The sequence below is a fragment of the Syngnathus leptorhynchus genome, chromosome 20, assembly GCF_054491065.1.
Source record: "Syngnathus leptorhynchus isolate UIUO chromosome 20, UIUO_Slep, whole genome shotgun sequence".
Classification (NCBI taxonomy): Eukaryota; Metazoa; Chordata; class Actinopteri; order Syngnathiformes; family Syngnathidae; genus Syngnathus; species Syngnathus leptorhynchus.
The window spans coordinates 792,124-804,125 of NC_141214.1; the positions used below are offsets into that span (position 1 = coordinate 792,124).

The 12,002-nt window shown below is 42.9% G+C and overlaps 2 protein-coding genes across 3 annotated transcripts; both read right to left on the reverse strand.

Annotated features, from left to right (window-relative positions):
* Positions 1–117: 117 nt before the first annotated feature.
* On the reverse strand, positions 118–6,969 carry LOC147040668 (heterogeneous nuclear ribonucleoprotein R-like). 2 transcript variants are annotated; one of them, XR_015063007.1, is made up of 16 exons: positions 6,804–6,969; positions 5,960–6,120; positions 5,774–5,892; positions 5,481–5,588; positions 5,260–5,373; positions 4,914–5,090; positions 4,581–4,716; positions 4,271–4,476; positions 4,039–4,188; positions 3,855–3,976; positions 3,224–3,765; positions 1,400–1,452; positions 915–961; positions 757–811; positions 585–652; positions 118–484 (listed from the first exon to the last, which is right to left on the reverse strand). XR_015063007.1 is itself a non-coding variant. In XM_085901431.1 (11 exons), exons 2-11 carry the CDS (start codon positions 6,114–6,116, stop codon positions 3,156–3,158), a joined length of 1,899 nt encoding a protein of 632 aa, XP_085757557.1. In that variant the 5' UTR covers positions 6,117–6,120; positions 6,804–6,969; the 3' UTR covers positions 2,107–3,155. The 2 variants fall into 2 exon arrangements, 1 of the variants encoding a protein (XP_085757557.1); XM_085901431.1 differs by lacking the exons at positions 118–484; positions 585–652; positions 757–811; positions 915–961; positions 1,400–1,452 and having other exon boundaries at positions 2,107–3,765.
* A 127-nt stretch (positions 6,970–7,096) lies between these two features.
* Positions 7,097–8,268, reverse strand: atp5if1a (ATP synthase inhibitory factor subunit 1a). The gene is made up of 3 exons (XM_085901438.1): positions 8,062–8,268; positions 7,402–7,514; positions 7,097–7,335 (listed from the first exon to the last, which is right to left on the reverse strand). The coding sequence occupies exons 1-3, from the start codon at positions 8,131–8,133 to the stop codon at positions 7,194–7,196; spliced, it is 327 nt and encodes a 108-aa protein (XP_085757564.1). The 5' UTR covers positions 8,134–8,268; the 3' UTR covers positions 7,097–7,193.
* Between the last annotated feature and the right edge of the window lie 3,734 nt (positions 8,269–12,002).

Below are 12,002 nucleotides of genomic sequence, written 5' to 3' on the forward strand. Positions count from 1 at the left end.
ATCATATTCCATTTGAAAAAAAGAGATAGGATTTCATTTAAAGGTTAAATGACCAATATGTCAATGGAAACGTTATGCCCCATCCACGTATATCACACAAACGCCTTGTTTTCATGGCCTGCAATTCATTCTAAAAGAAAGCAACAATATTTTACGACTGCATATTGGAGTCATTTTGAATTTTAAGAAGTTCGAATTGCCATAGGAAAGGTAGGGTCATAAACCAAAGGTACTAGGCACTTTTGGTATGTAGGCATGTGATTGGTGAGCAATATCAGCCCAATTTATTGGAGTTTAAAAATGTTTTGTCACTAAGAGCTACAAAATACAACAATTTAACATACCTTGTTAAACACAATTAGAACATACATTTGGAATAAAAATGTATTCAAGAGGACCACAGCACTTGTTGAATGGCATCATGGTGTTTCTGATTATCGCTGGCGACCACTCGAGGGTAAACACCCAATAGGCTCCGGCCAGCCTGCGAGTATACATAATGAAGACAAGCAGTGGAAAAAATGTGATTTTTTTTTGGTTCAGAAAATATTACACTGTCTGTAACACAAGGCCATATCGCTCACCATAGAATTTTTCTTAGCAATGCAGTCATTTAGTGGCATCCTCATCATGAAGTGTGATACTTTGTGGTCTATATTACACAGAGGGGGAAAAATGCACATTTAATATTTGTATTGATGAATGAATGTCTCATTCTGGGTTGTTAATTAGTAAGTTAATTTCAGCACATCTTACCCTTCAGTTTGTTCAAACTCGTCAATGTGACTTCAGAAGCTTCTGCTCCTATTGCCTGGTGAAACAAAGACAATTGTGATGCATAAAGAATATGACTTACAAAAGCAGAATCCTTCAAGATGCACGTCAATTCGGGCTCCATCGACTGACTGACTGACCTGTGTGCTTTCACTTGCGCAGCCCACTGATGCCACCTTGTGGCTTTCTAGAGTAAAATCACAGACAAATCCATTGTTTCAACGGGAGGGAGCCACAATGTCATCGCGTGAGAAAACCAAGCAAATGCAAAAAGGGCGTATTCAGTTCACATGGAGCTGATAAAATCATGACATAGCCGGAAATGCAAATGCAGCAGCACATGAAAGAAGGATGAAGCAGCGAGTGCTGAAGTAACAGCTCCCTTAGCGGCAAAAGACAGGAAACGCACCGAAGAAGTGGCCCGCCCTTATTTGGAGCTACTTACCCTCAACATGAGCAAGACAATTGATTGTTTCAAGCTTTTCATTGGTTGGCAAAAGCAGTCATTTTCAACACAGCCCCAGAAAGTGAAAGACAGCAGGAAGGAAAAGGGGGAAGAAAACAAGCATCATGATGGCCACTCATCACAATAAGGTACAGGAGGGGAGACTAGGAGAGTGAGTACCGTTCAGGTGAGTTCTTCACTCTAGCGGCGGCGCTCTCTCAATGCTTCTCCACCTGGGCAGGTTGGAATAAGAGGACAGTCACGTAAAACAAATGATGGACAACGGCAGTCAGTCACCAAAAGGCAAACAATCACAAGTGCACAGTCTGTCAATTTCGAGCCTTTGGAGCCAGCGGTCATTTCCTCGGAGTGAGTCTTCAAAGGGAGCGGAGGAACCCATAAGCACTCAATCAATAGGGATCACAGGGAAGGCTTTAATGCATCAATTGGGTGAAAATTATTGTGTGGACAGATGTACAGATCTTAGGGGGCAGGGGTGGGTGACCTCGAGGAGAAAGATTTCTCTGCAGATGTCTGCCTTTCACAGCGAGCGTCACTAAAGTTCCTCCCCTTCAAAAGGCACAGTTTGCACATGTACCTGGGCAAAAATGCTACTTTTAGGATTCCATTTGGACTGCACTGGAAGAAGCTGAGGTCCACTGTACATCCATGCACACAAGAGACTTTGCTACTGCTGTGAGCACAAAGATCGAGTGCAGTAATCAAGGCTTGCTTTCATAATGATTTGCATCCAAACACCAAGTGTCCGGGTGCGCGGACCGATTGCGGCCTTCTGATTCTCCTTGAGGCAAAACAATTTGAAGATCTTCTTCCCAATGTGAGAATTGAACTTGTGTGGCTGAATGGAAAAAGACGGAATTTGAGAATTTGACAATTGACTGATTGATTCTCAGCTGAGTTTTATTGAAACGGAACAAACGTAGAGGTTATAAATACAAGTAACATCAGATAACAAATTGCTATGGCTCGGCTCTTATGGCAAGCCAAACCAAATTCGATTTGGGCAATTTGAAAGAAAACAGGAAATGATGGTATCGGTTTAAAAAAGAAATCATCACAATTTGACGCTCTCTAGAAATGCTAAGCATACACTTACAAAATGTCGATTTCCTCCTTTGTGGATTCTTTTCTCCACCTTTGCAAAAAAAATAAAAATGAAGTCTGAAGCTCTAACCAGAAGCATTTATATACAAGCAAGTCCCTAAGCAACTATGATGCTTCAAATACATCAGGCACGTATGCAGCAGACACAGCAGCGGACAACCTGGCATTGCACCTGCTACCGTTTTTTTTGTTTTTGTTTTTTTCTTTTCACGTACACACTCCGTGTTCCAGCCAGCCCCAAGGCGCGGGAGATTTTGTCGCTACAACTGCTGTCCGTGTGTAGTGTTGGAAATTCACTTGGTTCAAATGGAAGGATACTCTTACGGCTGTGTCGTGCCACTTGCGTGCCTAGCGTATTTTTGCCACAAGAAGCACAAATAAAGGGAGTACAAGAGGGGGAGGGATACGGACACAAATGTCCTGCAAGCCAATGTCTTTTTTTTCTTTTTTTTTTTTTTCTTCTTCTTCTTCTATGTTTTCTCAAACTACTCACAATGAATGTCCACTTTGGGTAATGTTCAGTTAGCTTTTAGGTAATCAGGAAGAAAAAGTAACAATATACATGGCTTAATGTTGTTTTGTTGTTGTTTTTTTCTAAGGATTCACCACAACTTAAATTTCACTCATTCTTCAGCCTTTCCAAGTACCTGTAATTCCTAATAATTTCAAGCCAATTCTGGGGTCTTTTCCTCCTTGAACGACAAACTAACGAGGGGTAATGAATAAAAAGTCAATCAATCAACAAATATGGCCAATCGATTTGTTGTTCTTGTTGTTGTTGCCGTCACATAGCCCAAATCTTGTGGTGTCTTTACTTCCACTGCTGCCCATAAGAATCCTGTGAAAACTCCATGGTGTCATTACTGTAACCATAGTTACCGGAATAGTCGGCCCCTTGCTGCAGGGGCTGCTGGGCGATGGGCTGGGACCCCCAGTTCTGCTGGTTGTTGGTCTGCCGGCGCTTGGAGTCGGGCTGGTTGAACACATCCGCCTTCCTCTTGCCTCCGACGTTCCCCCCGCGATTGCCGCGGGCCCCACGTGGCCCGCGGCCCCTTTGCGGCTGGAACGGGGTCCCCCGCCCTCCTCGGCTGCCCCTCGGCGCTCCCAGGGGCGGCCCTCTCTGGGAGTAGCCCCCCCTGCCTCGGGCGGCGGGGACGCCGCGGGCCCTGGATGGAGGGGCCCCGCCCCTGCTGGGACGGCTGCCGCGCCCCCTGCTGCCGTATACATCCTCATAGCCGCCGTAGTAAGGGTCTTCGTAGCCACCGCGGTAGTCGTGATAGTCATAGCCATAGTAGTCATCGTAATACTCTTCATAGCCGTAGTAATCTGATGGATAAGAATAGCCCCCACGGCCGCCACGACCTCTGCCACGCCCTTGTGGCGGCATGCGTGGAGGCGGGTAGTAATAGTAGTCGTCATACCTACAAAGACGCGCTATGTTAGCTTTGTTATGGGCGTCAGTCGGCCAGACGTCTTGTCTTTCCTCCCCGCCGCCGGCTCGCCGACTCACCCGGTAGTCCTGGAGGTCTGCCGAGCGGCTTGGCGCTCTTTCCTCTTCTTATCTGGGGGTTTGGCCAAGACTATCTCGATTTCATCCCCGCCGAGCTCCTTCCCGTTCATCTCATCCATAGCCTGTTGAGAATTCAATGAGCTCCTCTCCAAAGAGAAAAGAGGGCGTCGAAAGCACGTCTCACCTTCACTGCGGCGTCCCTTTCTTCAAAATGCACAAAAGCGTAGTCTTTCAACTTCTTCACGCGCTCCAGCTTTCCAAACTGAGAGAAGGTTTTTTCAAGGAGCTCTTCGGTGACCGCTGTGGCGAGCTTCCTTACAAAGAGCACCTTTACCTGTTGAGTCAGCACAACAGCCAAATGATTACTTTCAATTTTAGTTGATAAACACTATCAATGAATGAATGAACTTACTCACCTTGGCCATGACTTCAGGGTCTGGCTCAGCGACAGGGTCAGCCCACTCCACCGTCACTGGATTCCCCCACACTTTGACCTTGCCGCTCATCAAGCGGCGACGGGCCTGCGCGGCAGACTTGTGGTCCTCGTATTCCAGGAAACAGAAGCCTCGGTTCTTCTTCTTATCGTCTGGCTGGTGGTACAGGATCACTTCTTGGAGACCCTCTGAAAGATTCAACCAAATTTATCGGAGCGAAGGCTAAGCCGGTAGCAATATTATATTTCATTCCATTCTTTGTTTGATCCTCATCTGTGACCTAGAAACGGACCTGTAACTTTGCCAAAGTCTTCCAATATACTTTCTCGAGTCTTGCTCTTTGGAATAGAGCCAACAAACAGACGGTTGTTGGCAACCGATATGCACACTCCCAAGTACTTGCCGGGCCGGATTTCATAGTTATCACACTGGAACACCAAGGGGGAGGGAAAAGAAAAAAAAAAAAAAAAGAAGAAGAAAAAGTCAATAAATGGGTAACATTGCCAAACATATTCAAAAGTGAGTACCTACTACTATTGCAGGAAGACTAATTGCTAAGTTGCACCTCAGTGCTAAATGGTTAGACTCGTCCGAAAGCGAGCAGATTTCCAAGCGCAATACTTACGAGCTTCACAGCCTTTTGTGCGTCGTCCTTATTGCAGAACGTGATGAAGGCGTAACCTCTATTCTGACCAGAGAGCGGGTCCATCATTAACCTGAGATCCCAGATGGGGCCAGCGGACTCAAAGAGAGGAACCAGCTCATCTTCGTACAAGTCCCTCGGGATCTTGCCCACAAACACCTGACGACACAAAAACACTGGAGTTTGCCAATAACGATGCAGCGATGGTTGAATCACTTAAGTCAAAGATTCCCAAAGGTTGTACAAGAATTTGACTGCGGACTGATGTAATTGATCATTTTTCTATTGTTATCATACTGACTGGCATCTGTTTTTTGACTGTATTTACCTCTGTCCCAATCCCCGGTTGTAGTCCATTGAAAATCTTTTCGGGTGGGGGGCCTCCATATTTCCTCTGCCCTGTGGTGACATCCAGAGTGTATCCTGTCTGCTCCAAAAGAGCCTGACGTTGAAGCAAAGAAAATATTTACTAAATTGCATAAAGTCTTTATTTAAAAAAAAAAAAAATACAAAAAATAAAATAAATAACTAACAGGGTCACTGCCATACCTTTATTTTTGTCTCATCTGGCCCTTTAGTGGACTCTTGTACTTTGCTACCTTGCTTCTCTCTCTGTCGGTAAGTTTTCATCACGCCACAAAGGAAAGCGCTTTTATTCTACGAGGAAAAAGAGAGACCATCAATAAAGCACATTTATATGAAAGACATTAGCATGTTCAAAGTGGCCATATTCACATTGGCTGGCGCATCAGTAAATTTCACTGGTCGGTCATTTGTCGAAAATCACGTTTATCGGCATTTATTGCGATGTAGTGCCCGCCGCTTGGGATTTGTATCATTACCTGCACGTGAGATAGGTCACTCTCTCTGAACTGCTGCAACACAGCAAGGGCTCCCTCCTCGCTGAACTCCCGTAGAGCATCGATGGCCCTCTCGTCCAATTCAGCATAAGCTACCAAACCTTTCGTTCCAACGGCAAAATGAGTTCCAACACACGTGGAAAATGTAATACCAAGATGGTAGCTCACCTGTCTGAAAGATGTTATCGAGATTTTCAGCAACATTTTGTGAGAGTCCCGCGTTAATGAGTGTCTGGTAGTTCTCTGTGAGTGGTCCTGTAACCTCCATGGGTTCTTCTTCCTCCTTCGGCAGGGCAGAACTACCGTTCACCTCAGCGGCAGCCATTCTCCTAATTCAAAGTCAATCGTATATTTGATCCAAGCACAATTTCGGTGTGATGGAGGCACTTGCCACTTACTAACCATAATTGTCAGATGCCAAAGACAGTTTTCAAGCCACTGCAAAGCGTTTTAGTACTATCGTTTGAAACACCTAAAACTAAACATACTTGCGACTACAAGTTACATAAAACAGAATTACGAGTTTTGCAATCGGTATTTGTCAAAAGTACCGCTATATCTTATAATGCAGTGGTAATTCAGCTAAAGGCAAAACAACGTTAATAGATACGTTAATATGTGCTCAACAGACATTTAAAAGCAAACAAATAATATGAGTAAATATTGCTACAAGTGCGTTTCATTAGGCATTTGGGTACTGGGTTTCTTTAGCAAGGGAGACTCGCGTCCCGCCCCCTCGCAAGCCGCTTGCTAGCTAACTACTGAGATGAATAACGCTCGATTATGATTATATCACAAGACTTGTGGCCAAAACATGATAGCAGTTGTTTCAAACTATATCCGCATTGCGTCTGAATATCCAAAAACAAGCACGCTTGACACCATAGGTTAGCTTAGCTTACGACGTAGCTACTAGCCAGCTAAAGATGCAGTAGGAAGGCCGCGCTGTGCACAGATACCTTCAACATCAAACATACACGAGCAGTTAAATAAAATAGTTAGCAACACTTACCAGCCTGATTCTGTAAACTAACAAAAGTGCCTTTTGAACAGTAGAACAACTAAAGGCTCCGACCAGAGGCTAAAACAAATAATAAGAAAAATGTTTTTGTGTCGAACCCACGAGACTAATTTCCAGACAGCAAGTCTCGTCGTCGGTGAGCGAGAACAACGACGTGGAAATCTCGCGATAACGGATTGAACCTTCGAGGGGCGTGTCTCTCTCTTCTCGTCCGCGTTTGCAAAACAACGTTATTCGACCGTCAGTGTGCTTTCACTGTGTATTATTCCAAATAACTAAGTCTGTCGAAACACAAGAAACCGTCCCATACAGTTTGACTTTATTGGTCGGATTTGCATTAAAAATAATGGGGTAGATTGATCAATCACTATTTGTGATGGCTCAGTCATCATGTTTGAGCTTTCTAATTTTTCCCTTATGACGGTCAATCTCCTTTTGTAGGCGCTCAATCTCCTTTTTGTGGTGATCAATCTCTTCTGTGTGGTGCTTCCTCAGCGCTTCCATCTGCTCCTTCTCCTTTTGTCTACGGTGGGACGGGACACGGGGTCAAGGGCTGGCGAGAAAGGGATTGGATGAGACGGGGTGTCACCTGAAGTACCGCTCCTCTTCTGCTGCTTCTCGTTTTCCAAAGGCACCTCCTGCTTCCCTCACAGAGCCTCCTCCACCTCCACCTTTCCCTGCTCCCTTTCCTAACTCACCCAGCTGGAATAAGAATATGTGGTGTGGTTAACAACAATAATCCATTCCATTTCTAGAATGTTCATGCAACCTTTCAAAATAGCTGGTGTGTTTTTGCTATATCACCTACTCAGCCTTGATATTTTGCTATATTTACCTCATTCGTGTAATCAACGTTTGTTGTCGAACTACCCTTTTTTTTTTAATACTAAAACTGCCACGCCTTTACATTATGTAATGCATTTTTAGCAATGCAGGCAAGCTATAACCCAGTTTTGTGGGTCTTTCACGCGTTTATACTTTCACCCAGTGATATTTCTCCAAACTTGTCAATGTTGAAACATTGTGTAGTATTCGTTGGCTTGATGCCAGCAAAAGCACAGTAACACAAAGTGTCTGAAATACTTTGACATTGGGGCGGGCGTGTAATCCAATTTGACATTGTAATAACAACATATTTATTGCTCGAGTTGGCGCTGGGGGTCAAAGTTACCAGGTTGCATGAAAACCATTAGCAGGCTAATGCTAACAAGCGTAACTGTCATTACGTCAACAGTCCAGCACGCTTTACCTGATCTGATGCCATTCTAATCTGAGGAGAGATGCAGCCCCTCACGGTCAATCTTAACAGAAGCCGTGACATATTGCTTGCTGCCGTAGAAAGATGTTGCCACGCCACGCACCGATCGGGCTTATAAATGCTCGCCCGTTATCCCTTCTTGGGGAATGAATATGCGGAAATTTGCCAACACATCTGGGCGGAAGTAGGCGTGTTGCTGCCGCTGTCAGGCCACGGTGACAACTGCAACGTGAAGAAGAAATGAACAACTACAAAAATAATATTTCAACAAGTTAGAGAAAGAAAAAAAGAAAAGAAAAGCAAAAGCAAAGAAAACAACAACAACACAAGCACACATAACCAAACACGTTTCAACAGAAAAAAAACAGTCGCTTAAAAACATAATAAACAAAACAACCCAAAATAAATGCAATAGAAATTGGAAAAATAGCATTTTAAACCAAACAAATCATGACAAAAACAACAAAAAAGTGCAAACATGGTAGTAACAGCCTTACAACAAATGGTGGCAGTATACCAGTAAAGATGGACAATCACTATGTTCTGGAGTCATATGTATATATATATATATACATTTATCATTCATCTATGCCATGTTCATCTTTGTTTTTGGACTTTGGAATCAGTCAACAAGATTAAATGTTTTACTTGGAACATCTATTCCAAATATTTTTTTTCCAGCTATTGTCCTTGATTTAATGTACGTAATATATGTAAGTGTAAGAACTAATGGCTACTGATGCTTTTGAAAGTATCCACAGCCACTAAATATAATGCAAGGACTGTTTTTTTTTTTTTTTTTTTACTATAGAGAGCATTTCTCAAGAATGCCTAAATAATGTAAATGTACATTTAAGCAGATTCCAATTTATCTTCAATTTTGGGGTGAGGGAAAACACCAGCCAGCCCACACGCTGCTTTGTGGGTTTTGTGCATAACATTGGCAGTCCACAGGGTAAAATGCGACCACTTACCTGGAATCCTTTCACCACAACTGCTCAAGTGTTGCCATAGGAAATAGTATCCTGGCAACAGCACTAACCTGTGCAAAGACAGAGTAAGGTCATGCGCACAGCATGAATTCCTTTTCATAAGTTCTATTCTGTTGAATACAATATCATGTCCATGTAGTTATATCCGAAAGCAATACACATGTGAATTGCTCATTTCAACTATTTCTGGAGCATTACGCGCCACATATCGTATGAATAATTGTTGAAAAATCAAAATACTACAATTCATACCTCTGGGCATGATCGTATCTTTGCAAATTTCAAGGATTACACCACTATTGTGCTTTTCATGGAAGCAAAATGAAGAGTACACTTCCTGCATTTCCAACTACGATATGTGGATGAGCACAATTTCTCATTCATTCGTTCGTTCGTTCGTTCATTCATTCATTCATTCATTCATTCATTCATTCATTCATTCATTCATTCATTCCAATTCATCTTTGGGGCCGCTTGATCCTCACTAGGGTCGCGGGGGTGTCATAGTCAATGTTAAATGAATCATATCAATATGAATATGATCAATAAAATGTTTCTACACCCTGCTTTGTATTCCATCTCTCCCCATTTCCCGTGCATGCCTTCGGCTTGAATGCTTGCCTCCAGAGTTGGCTGGATGTTGCCATGGCGACCATCAGTGCCGCTATTAGGGTTCATGGAGTCTTTGTTTTGTGAACACGCAAGGTCATTTTAGCCAAGGAACATCTGGCATAACAGATTCCCGGCAAGGTGGGCTGTAATTAAAGTCACGCAGTTTGCACAAAATAAGTCAGCCACGAAAGCTTCCAGCATTTCTGTCAGCTTCTGTCCAACATGACATCACATGCCCTAAATGCTCCATCAATGTACGTGTGCTCCTTTCAAGCTTTTCATCCTCATACAAAGAAAGAGAAATATCATAGAAATGGATTTTTTTCCCTTCTCTGTCAAGTCTTCATTGCTTGTTCATCAGGGATGATTCACATGTGTTGTTTCCATAGCAACAGCCTTTCATTTAATATCCACCCAAGAGCTTGCTGCCACTGCCAGCAAGGTGCTAATTGATTCTGCATTTCACATTAGGTGTGGAGTGAGGGGGGAGGGGGCAAGACTTGCTTTTAGATATCCCTGCAGAGTTGTGATGAGCCCTGGCAGAGTGACAAGATCAGCAAATACTCTGTGAACATATGCACGCAGTATATTGAAGTATGTGCAATCAGGTCAGTTTGGGCAGAAATGAGCAGCAAAGAAGATGACTACAAATCAAGTAAAAAATACTTCCTCACTTTGTCCTTTATGCACACGCAGCGCTGAGCTCCCAAAAAAGAGGCTTACGTTTTGTCATTGTGTGGAAACATTGAAATGCTGTCTGTCCTTTGTAATTCTTTGCAAAGCATTGAAATAGGACCGACAGAGGACAGTTGCTCTTTGATCAACTTAAGAGCTTGCTTTTTTTGGTAGCAACAAATCACGACTATATTTAGACACAGAGGTTTTGCCGGAAGCTTCAAAATGCCTATTAAAAACAGATTACAAATAGATAGGCTCCTTCTCGGTCGGCGCTTGGACAAAATGTCTTCTTTTGGCCGAGCCTTCGATTTATAGTCACTCTTTTGTTCCGTCAACATATTCAAATGATGATATGACTTTAGCAAATTGCTTTTTAAACGAGTTCATCCTTCATAAAACACACTCCAATTATGTCATATAGTATATTGATTTTATTTGAAATCAATCACATTCATCTTGTGCGGTGAAAATTGTACAATTAGGGGAAAATACATAGAAAAACTGAAAGTAGTGACAAGAGATTACAAATGGTTCAGTCTGTTGAGGTACGACTCGGACCGTCATAGGAAGAGGTCAAATTGCAAATCGTAACAATTACCGACAACGAGCGACAAGGTTATCAAAAACACTTTGACAGAAAACATGAGGAGGTTCCATTACTCATCGCAACACAGTGGAGAGTAATAATATCCTGAAGCACATTTGTGGTGATCGTTCGTTCGTTCATTCATTCATTGGATACGTACACTGTTTGCTTTGATATTAGAAGTACAGTGATCTACCTGTCACAGACACCTCCAAAAATGGAGTCTTAGGCTAACAAATCTCTAGTCAATAAATTCCTTGAATTACTAACACAGATTTGTTATACAATATTCTCATAAAGTCTCTATACGTATGCTCAGTAAATATGAGGAAGATGGTATAAAAGATTGGAGTCATCATCGTCGGTAAGAAAAATCCTAATAGAGTATCAGTCCTGCTTGAGCATCAAGCGCCCATCATATTGCACCATTTCACACTGATGGTTCCAAACACAAATGTGTTGAAGGCTCCACAGCGCCTCGGCTTTGTCCAAAGAGTCCTGTCCTGCGAGGCTGAGAAACAAACGGGCCGTGATGAAAGCCGTTGGCATTTTCCTCTTCAAACGCTCACGTTCTACTGCTCCGTCTTAAGAGTCTGTATTGTGCTTGCTGCTCTTTTGCAAGCCAGGAAAAATGCAAGAGGAGCCAGGAAGGCATCACCGCTCAGTAGGTTTGTCCCGATGCAGAGCGTACTGGATAACAACACATTACGGAGGTGTTCCACTTTTTTTTCTTTTTTTTTTTTCCCCGCAGGTCACAGAAGACAAAATAAACATAAAATAAAAAATAACCAACCCAAATCAATTGTCCTTCAAAACAGAAATAGATCAAATATGATCATCAATAATAGTGCTAATGATGATACTAAACTGACAATTAGTATGCTGGAGGTGTTTTAAGAAGTAAAGAGAGAAGATCAAATTGAACAAAAACATCTGTGCCTATCACGCACGCTCCATCTATAAAACGCTTGCTTGAATGGGAGCAGCCAAGAGTCGGAGTCATTCCTCCCAAAAAGCAGGGAGGACACGGATGTTTGTTTGTCCAGCCCGAGGTGAAAAGAAGC